Source organism: Argentina silus (genome assembly GCF_951799395.1).
Source record: "Argentina silus genome assembly, chromosome: 10".
NCBI lineage: Eukaryota > Metazoa > Chordata > Actinopteri > Argentiniformes > Argentinidae > Argentina > Argentina silus.
Genome location: NC_139664.1, coordinates 10,550,239 through 10,560,238, shown reverse-complemented (window position 1 = coordinate 10,560,238; position 10,000 = coordinate 10,550,239). Strand labels below are relative to the sequence as shown.

At 48.9% G+C, this 10,000-nt stretch overlaps 1 protein-coding gene across 1 annotated transcript in view; it reads right to left on the bottom strand.

The window, feature by feature from the left end:
- The window catches only part of itga8 (integrin, alpha 8), a gene marked incomplete at its 5' end in the record, with an annotated part of 33,891 nt that overhangs the window by 16,483 nt on the left and 7,408 nt on the right, over positions 1 to 10,000 (bottom strand). Inside the window, 7 exons of the mRNA XM_083679394.1 lie at positions 3,414 to 3,611; positions 5,942 to 6,147; positions 6,257 to 6,309; positions 6,501 to 6,557; positions 7,967 to 8,010; positions 9,312 to 9,356; positions 9,479 to 9,604. Coding sequence (XP_083535520.1) covers positions 3,414 to 3,611; positions 5,942 to 6,147; positions 6,257 to 6,309; positions 6,501 to 6,557; positions 7,967 to 8,010; positions 9,312 to 9,356; positions 9,479 to 9,604 — 729 coding nt within the window. The remainder of the gene's footprint in view (positions 1 to 3,413; positions 3,612 to 5,941; positions 6,148 to 6,256; positions 6,310 to 6,500; positions 6,558 to 7,966; positions 8,011 to 9,311; positions 9,357 to 9,478; positions 9,605 to 10,000) is intronic.

Here is a 10,000-nt window from a genome sequence, read left to right as displayed (position 1 = left end):
TTCTGCCGTCAGCTACAGTCACTCAGTCCCTCTGAAACCACAACATTAAACATTTAGACCCTATCCCCTGCGGGACGTGTGTGTGTGTGTGTGTGTGTGTGTGTGTGTGTGTGTAAGTGTGTGTGTGCGTGCCTGCCGTAGCTGTTACAAGGGGCCTGCAGTGCAAGGGGACCTCTAGAATGTCTGGTGTGTTTGGGGGCAGATGGAAAGGTAGGGAACAGTGGAGAGGAAGAAAGGAGGGCAGAAGCTCAAGCACTTGGCCTTTATACTGCAATCTGTTAAAGTCATCAGAGCTAAGGTGTGCTTTCAGAGAGAGAGAGAGAGAGAGAAAACTTCAGCCAGCTCAGGGACCCAGATTTCAACAGAAGAATTCAGCTCTCATTCCAAACTCCTATATCCCTCCCACTCGACTGTTCCAGAGAAACCCAACCCAACTCCTCCCATAGGTGTGTGTGTGTGTGTGTGTGTGTGTGTGTGTGTGTGTGTGTGTGTGTGTGTGTGTGTGTGTGTGTGTGTGTGTGTGTCTCCTATAGGTGCGCCTTGGCTCCTTATCCTGTCTCTCTGTTTGCTTTGAAAGCCGCCACTGACATAGAGGCTGATTTGAGGAAAGTGCACCTTTGGGGGTGTGTGTGTGTGAGAGTGAGTGTGTGCGAGTGTGTGTCTGCACCTTTGGGGTAAATCAAATAAAGGCCCAGTTTCCCTTCCAAGTCAATTCCATTTCCTTGCACACAGGAAAGCATACCTGCCACTGTTGATTTGAGGCTAGTGTGCGCGCGCACACACACACACACACACACACACACACACACACACACACACACACACACACACACACACACACACACACACACAATTTAAGGTATAAGTGCACCTTTGGGGTAAGCTCAGTAACTCAACCCCTCGAGGTCAGTCCCCTCTGTCATATGCTGTGAAAACATGGCCGCCATCCAGCGTTTACACAACCTGTCAGCCTGTCAGAGACTGGTGCAGCTCCAACTGACTGGCCATACACCGCAGGCTAGTGAGGGGATTGACAAAATTGTGGAGGTCATTCATTCTTGTTATACAAGAGAATTACGTGGAAGAGGCCATGTTGGCCATGGTCTACGTGTGGGTCTGGTAAAATGTGGTTGCCTGTCCAAGTCACAATGAATTTAATGTGTTTTTCCAATTAAGAATTATGCAGCCATAACACTGTGCTGTGTCGGCTACTAGTATCACCCCTGTACCACTTTCTCTCTCCCTATGACCATTTTTCTCTTCCTCTCCTCCCATTCTCTCTCTATTCTTTCTCTCTGTCGTTCTCTCTCTCCTCACCTATATCTCTGTCTCTATGAGTCAATGTGATTGGCAGGTTAAATGTCTACAGCCTTCGACCTTTGACCTTACCGCTGAACATAATACCTGCCCTTGGGCCACCTGACCCCCCGACACCTCTCTCTCTCTCTCTCTCACACACACACACACACACACACACACACACACACACACACACACACACACACACACACACACACACACACACACACACACACACACACACACACACACACACACACACACACACACACACACACACACACACACACACACACACACCCCTAACCCCGGCCCTAAACTGGCCCAGGCCTTTCCAGCAGAGCTTCCCAGTTATTCTGTCTCTAGAACCTCTAGAACAGTGGTTCTGGTTTCCCCTGGTCTCTGGCATTGGTCCTGTTTTGGATGGGGATGAGAAACAAACAGGACATAGTTTCTCTATACAGTATGTAGTCTCTCTCTCTCTCTCTCTCTGTGTCTCTCTCATCCCTCTTTTCCTCTCAGCCCTCTCATCCCTCTCTCTCCTCTCTCAACAGTGTAATGTTGTTAGAAGCATATGGACCCTCTAACAGGCACACAGACGCCTGTTCAGTCATCTTATAATAGTGATCAAACGTCTGAGGCTCCTTTGAACAGTATTACTTTACTACCCTGCTAACGACAGACCATGTGTGTGTGTGTCTCACTTCCGTCTGCGCTCTAATGACACATGGGCTCTGTGTGTATGTGTGTGTGTGTGTGTGTGTGTGTCTGTGTGTGTGTGTGTGTGTGTGTGTGTGTGCGTGTGTGATGGCTCTGCCACCCATGAGTTTTCACTCCACTTCCTCTTCCAGAACTTTCCCAAAGGGCCTCAACCCGAGTTTCAACATTTAACCCATTGAGTGTGTTTGTGTGTGTGTGTGTGTGTGTGTGTGTGTGTGTGTGTGTGTGTGTGTGTGTGTGTGTGTGTGTGTGTGTGTATATTTACAGTGTGAGATTCAGAATTTCTGATCTGTAATGGCTATGTAGAGGGTCTGGCCTACACTCAACATACACTCTCCAGACGCCAGTGAAACTGATCACAAGTCTGTGTGTGTGTGTGTGTTTGCGTTTGTGTGTGTGTGTGTGTGTGTGTGTGTGTGTGTGTGCGCATCTCACTCTATCGTGTGTGTGTCTGTGCGTGCGTACATGTGTGTGTGTGTGTGTGTGTGTGTGTGTGTGTGTGTGTGTGTGTGGTTGCAGATTTCCAGTTTGTGGAATGAATAAATCTGTTATTATTACAGAAAGAACAAAAATAGAGTGAGAGAGAGAGATGAAAAAAAAAGATAGTCTTTTCTAGCCTGGACTGTAGAAACTAAGAACAAACCAGAACCATGCTGACTAGAATGGCTCCAAATTGGGGAGAGAATAAGGGGGTATAAAAGTTCCTTCACAGACCCTGTTTTGTATTAAATGACATTTTAAGGGCACATAATCTGAACTAAATGAACATGTATACAAACAATCTAACACACAGGCTCATACACATTCCTCTAGTTGTGTTTAGATCTTTCTGTGCCATAACCTCACAATGCCAGATGACAGATGAAAAGTAGGAGCAGCGCCACATGTAATGTTATTCAGCAGAGTTGGGGGCCTGTTTCCTGTAATGTTTGGACCGTAAGATTATGTTGAAATATCTGACAAAACAGATTTAGGGAGAAACATCGAGGATATTTTTTTTGGTTGTGTGTAAAGAACAAACTTCTTGTATCTCTCTCTCTCTCTCTCTCTCTCTCTCTCTCTCTCTCTCTCTCTCTCTCTCTCTCTCTCTCTCTCTCTCTCTCTCTATCTATCTATCTCTCTTTCTCTGTGTCTATCTGTCTGTCTGTCTGTCTGTCTGTCTGTCTGTCTGTCTGTCTGTCTGTCTGTCTGTCTCTCTCTCAGTCTCTCTCTCACTCTCTATCTCTCCTTCTCTCTCTCGGTAAGTCATCAGAGAATCGCTGTGGCAACAGCTCTGTCACACTCGTCCCTCTACCCCCTCTGCTCTAATGACTTTACCAGAGAAGAGAGGAGAGGGGAAAGGATGAGAGTAAAGTGTGTGTGTGTGTGTGTGTGTGTGGGGGGGGGGTATTCACCAGGGTAATGGTTGTTGTCCAGGTCTCTGTCCCCCCTCAGAGTGAAGCCATAGCCGGGGAGGCTAGAACTGGAGGCCCAGGCTGCACGGAGCTCCTGGCTCAGGGTTAGGCCCAGATTGCCTACGTCTTTCTGGCCGTTATAGATTAAAACTCTCCCTCCACGGTCGTCTCCACCGAAGGGACAGCCCACCGCCACGTCTAACAGAGAGAGAGAGAGAAAAAAAAAGAGAGAGGGATGGTTTAGACATCATCATGTTAAAGCCCCTGAGAGACAGCATAGTAAAGAGACTGATCTTCCTTTACCTGCACAGTGGGACGACCTTTGCACGGTCAACCATCCCTCTCCTCACCTCATCTCTCTTTTGCTTCCAGTCCTTTCCTTCCCTCCTTCCCTCCCCCCTCTCTCTATAACTTCCTCTCTTCCTCTGCTGCTGAACCCATTACCCTGATCTCTGCCTCCCCAAACTCAGCGAGGAGAACTTGGTTCTATATCTGACCTCAGGACAGGAAGTGGCAGGAGGTCAAAGGGCAATATAGCGGTTCGCATGGTGACCGCCTCAGCTGCCCCAGGAACGACATCATATATGCAGGCATTCAACAGTGGAACAAGAGCGCGCGGCGCATGCACACACACACACACACACACACACACACACACACACACACACACACACACACACACACACACACACACACACACACACACACACACACCCACACCCACACACACACACACACACACACACACACACACACACACACACACACACACACACTCCACTCATTTCCTATAGACACCGTAATATCAGCCTATCCAACACTACTGTACAACTCTTCCATTAGTCCTCTATAGTCCCCCTCAACATCCTGTTTGTCTCAGGACCTCTGTCTTCAGGCTAATACCCAGTTTCCACATGAAGCAGATTGTGGGGTAGAAGATAAATGCTACCATGTGTATGTGTGTGTGAGTGTGTGTGTCTGTGTGCGTGAGTGTATGTGTGTATGGTTAGATTTTGAAAGATTTGAAAGACTTATTGGGGGGATGTCCCAATATGTTGGTGTCGCTGGGGGAAACATGGGCATTGCTCAATATCAGACACACTCATATACAATGGCACATACCCACCAATAAGAATACTCTACAGAACTCCCACCAAGATCACTGAGCTGAACATTAAAATACTACAAATACACCCCCACCCCCAAATGAGTGACAAAAGTCCCACCCTGCTCTGAGAGGAGTAAGAGCCTTGCCTACAACGGAAAGAGGAGTCTGTCAATAATTACACACACACACACACACAAACACCTGCGTCCTGTCTGCTGTCGGGTGAGTATTCCCATGGTTACCCCGCTCACACACACTCGTCTTGCCCTGATGGTGAGTGGAGAGGGTGGAGGGTAATCAGAGACACTCCATTTCAACCCAAACACTCGTCTCTATTCTCCAGACGGAGCCTCTGGGTCACAAGCCTCTCCTACACGAGCCTAGTAGACCAATGGTCCATAGTGAGCGACCGGGATTCGAACCTGGGACTACGGCAGACCAAAGCATCTACCATTAGACCAAGAGGACATCCTCACCTCAAGGTACTGGGGGGCGAGGGCTACCCATCCTGAGAGCATGATTCCAAATCACCTCTGCTACATTAGGCCCATCCTGATCCTGACAGGCTGATGTGATTTATGCATCAGCACTGAGAGCTATTGATCTCTATTGATCTACTGGTTAAAGGACGTTTAAGTGGTGACCAGAGAGAGTGGGGATGGCTCTAAAACAAACACAGAAACACATCCATAAATAATGGGACGGTTGGGACATATGAGACATATGAGCCCCAGACACACATTCACTGATCCCCATTCAAGGCAAAAAGGCTTCCTGGAGAACATTTGGGATGCAGTCCTGTGTGTGTGTGTGTGTGTGTGTGTGTGTGTGTGTGTGTGTGTGTGTGTGTGTGTTTTTGTGTGTGTGTGTGTGTATGTGTGTGTGTGTGGTGTGTGGTGTGTGTGTGTGTGTGTGTGTGTGTGTGTGGGGGTGTCTGTGTGCGCGTGTGTGTGTGTTGAAATCAACGTGACGATAAAACAAACATAAGGAGAAGGAATGAACTCTGGGCTCCAGGACAGAAACTTCCAGATGATCTTATCTCAATGCACATCTGGTGAGTAAAAATAACCCTCTCTCTAAAACACACACATCTCTAACCCCTCTCATCATCACAGGAAGAGGGGGACAAGTTCACAAGGATATACTCTAACACGGCACTTCCTGATTGGCCAAAGAACTTTACATTTTCCAAATCTGAACGTCTAATAGGATGTCCGCTCTCAAAGACCAAACAGACAGAAATGAAAAGGAAACACATAAAAAGATGTGTCTGTCAGCTGCTAAATCTGAAACACAAGCCAATACACTGTGAGTGGACGGGAGGGAAATGAGGGAGAGATGAGAAAGACGCACGCACACACGCACGGACGCACGCACGCACGCACGCACGCACGCACGCACGCACGCACGCTGTGCCTACCATTGTATCCGTCTTGGTTGAGGTCGCCCAGGGGGGCTATGGCGGTCCCGAAGCGTCCAAAGGTGTATGGGCCAGTGAGGAGGACGGGGGGAGAGAAGGTGAGTGGGGCCAGCTGGAGGTAGAGGTACACCCTCCCCACCTCCCTGGGCTTACTCTCCGTCTCTCTCTCCATGTAGAGGGGTGCTCCTACCAAAACATCATCATACCTGAGGGAGAAACACACACACTTTGTAACACACAGATATACACACATTATATAGGGAGAGAGCAAGGAGGAGAGAGAGAGAGAGAGAGAGAGAGAGAGAGAGAACTCACCCATCTCCGTTCAGATCAGTCACAGCCACTGAGTAGCCAAAGTAAGACGCCATCTGGGAGACAGAAACACAATATTACAGTGTCAATCCCCACAAGCACACCACACTACTACTGTACTACTGCCACGTCAAACTACAACACCACATTACACCACAGTGTCATACTACACTACAGTAGTGCTGTGCATCAAACTATGACAGTGTAGCATGACAGATTGTGTGTGTAAAACTGTTGTTTCACTCACCTGTTCTCCGGTGAAGTTCTGGATGAAGGTCAAATTCGTGGAGTTTATCATGGCCACCTGAAACATGACCATACGCACAAAGTCACATATAGTGAGACAATAAAACTAACTCAAACTGCCTCTCTTTTGAAGCGTTGAGGGAACATTTTTGGAATATTCACTCTCTACTGTATGCACATAAAACAATGCTCTGAAATAAAAACAGAGGGGTAGAAACCACATAGAGCAATGTGCAGCCCCAAACCCCTTCTTCCTCTCCTGCTAAACCCCCTTCCCCCATCCTTCCCCACGAAAATCCCTTGGTCTAACGCTCCCCCTGTCCTCACCCGGTCGTGGGGGAGACAGAGGGGCTGAGAATTCCTTCATAAGACCTAAAATAACAACCACATGGAGACAGCCAGGGGCTAAACACACACACACACACACACATACACATACACATACACACACACACACACACACACACACACACACACACACACACACACACACACACACACACACACACACACACACACACACACACACAAAGCTGGGACAGAAATACTCTTCTTGGCAGAAAAAGATCTGTAGATGTAGACACTCAAGCCCATGCTCCCCTCTACCCCCCTCTAAGAGGTGTCAGGCTGGTTGTCTTCCCAGCCCTGAGAGACCTGATGGGGGCTGACAGCTACTTCAGTCCCAGGCCTCTGCCCCGGCCTACCTCTAACCCTAATAACCTCACCCCCAGTGTGAGCTACCGGCCCCAACCTCCACTACACACAAACACAGCCTGTCCATTAGTTGCATGCACAGAAACATTTAATATGGACACAGCCTCAAACACTCACTCACACACACACACACACACACACACACACACACACACACACACACACACACACACACACACACACACACACACCCACACACACACACACACACGTTTGCCGGAGCCCTCTGAGCCTTGGGTTAGGAGGCTAGGGGTCATGTGTGTATGGAGTAGGGTTAGGAGGGGTCAGCTCTCACCACATGCAGCGGAAACCGTGTGTCATTAGGGAGGATGGAGAAGTCAGCCCCAGGGACACACTCCCACAAGATAACACACACACACATACAGTAAACACACATATACGTGTACATACACAAACACATATTTAAGCATTTAAATGCAAGTATGCACACACACGCACACGCAGACACACACGCAGACACACACACAGACACACGCAGACACACACAGATAAGGTTTGAGTTATGATTTTGTTATGGTCAGAGTGAGGGCGGGGGGGGGGCTGCTATAGCTCGGCTATAGTAACTAGGAATGGAATTCTACTTTGGACAGATTTCCCCTCCGCACACGCAAGCATTCTGTCAGACTCACATATCCTGCATGTCTGTGTATGTGTGTATGTGTGTGTGTGTGTGTGTGTGTGTGTGTGTGTGTGTGTGTGTGTGTGTGTGTAAGAGTGTGATTCCATACTTACATATCCAAAGTTTTGTGCCCCTCTCGGAACCCCAGCTAACAGCTCTAGACAGAAAGGAGAGAGAGAGAGAGAGAGTTAGGTGGGGAGGAGAGAGAGAGAGAGTTAGGTGGGGAGGAGGACCCACCATGGCTGAGCAAACGAGTGCTGAGAACAGATTGATTGATTAGGAAGGGGACTACGAGTATGTGTGTGTGTCCTGATTGATGAGCGTGTGGTGTGGACATGTGGGGCTGATCTGAGGGTCCCACCCAGAGAGAGAAGAGAGACAGAATCCCCCCTCCCCTCCCACTCCATCTCATCCCCTCCTCTCCAAACCCTCTCTACAGACAAGACCACTAACCAATCAAACCAGCTTCCCCTCCCCTCCACCCCAACCCCTCCAAACTTCCAACTTCCAACCCATTTGCAGCTTTAAGAGCTTACAAGACGAGACCACAACAAGCGTACAACCACAAGACAACCCGTAAACAACCATGTGTAAACCCTTATCGTGTACATAGCGCGCTGGAGGTGGGTGCTGGGGCATCAGGGTGTGGGAGAGAGAGAGGGCTGAGCCTGTCTGCTGAGTGGATCTCTGACCCAGGCTCTGGTTCTACAGTACCTCCCTGTCTGCTGGGTGGATCTCTGACCCAGGCTCTGGGTCTACAGTACCCTCCTGTCTGCTGAGTGGATCTCTGACCCAGGCTCTGGGTCAGAGATCCACTCAGCAGACAGGAGGGTACCTCCCTGGCTGTCTCACTGACATGATGGATCACTCACTTCCAGGTCATCCTCAGCAGACTACAGTCAGAAGGGTATAATGTAGTATAATAATGTAGTATACTGGCAGTGATGCATTGCTTGGTATGGATGGCTAGCTGGACTCTGTCAATAAGGCAGTGCAGCAGCTGGACCTGTTTGAAGACAGACAGATCTACTCCCCTACACTACAGAGGCTAATGCTTCTCTACAGCTGGTTCTGTCTGCCGAGGCTCACAGCAATCAGTCGGGATAAAAGGGGAAATGCTTTTATCAGTTCCCGGGCCAATGTCCCTTGGGCCACTCCCCAGACAGACTACTCATTCACATCCACGCTTGGCTTCCCTCCAGCCCCAGACAACTGACCCTTTCAGCCACTGGCCTCGTGTTCTAAATCACAGAATCTATCAGATCCCTACAGGTCACTGATCTCACCCAGCCCCTCCAATCACAGCCAAGAGAGCTCTGTTCACATCTTCCATTTGTAACTGTAAGATGGAGAAAGGAATGTGCCATTGGTCAGATTCTATCTCCTGCCTGCAGTATGACCTCACCAGCTCCATCCCATCCCCTGGTGATGTTTACAGTAGGTGTCAGTGTCTCTCACCTTGCTCTGAGTCTCCACTGAACTCCCCCACTGCCACGGAGTAACCTGCAGAGAGGACAGACGTTATTGAGTGTGTATATGTGTTTTGCGTGAAGGTTTTGCAGGTGTGTGTGTGTGTGTGTGTGTGTGTGTGTGTGTGTGTGTGTGTGTGTGTGTGTGTGTGTTACCTAGGTAGCTGTCGTCGTGTGTATCTGCAGCAGCGCTGGTGTGTTTCTCTCCCTGGACTCGTCTCAGCACTGCCTTCAGAGAATAACCATTCAGTATCTCTGCCACTCCCGCTGTCATCACCTGACCTGCACACACACACGTACACGTACACGCGCACAGGGTAAGAAAAACACACATGGTCATGGTCAGCAACAAAAACACGGTCAGTGTGACCCTAACCCCAGACCCTGGAAGGAGCAGCAGTTACATGCAGACTTTACTGTCCTGCATTAGGAACCTCCATAATAAAACGTTCCTGAGTGACGGAAAAGAAAACTCTCTGTCTCTCACACATGTGCATGCACACGCACACACACACACACACACACACACACACACACACACACACACACACACACACACACACACACACACACACACACACACACACACATACACACACATTCTCTCCCTGCTGTTGAACTAAAGGTCAAACAAACATATGACATTATCTTCAGCTGCCCTTCACCTCACATCAATCC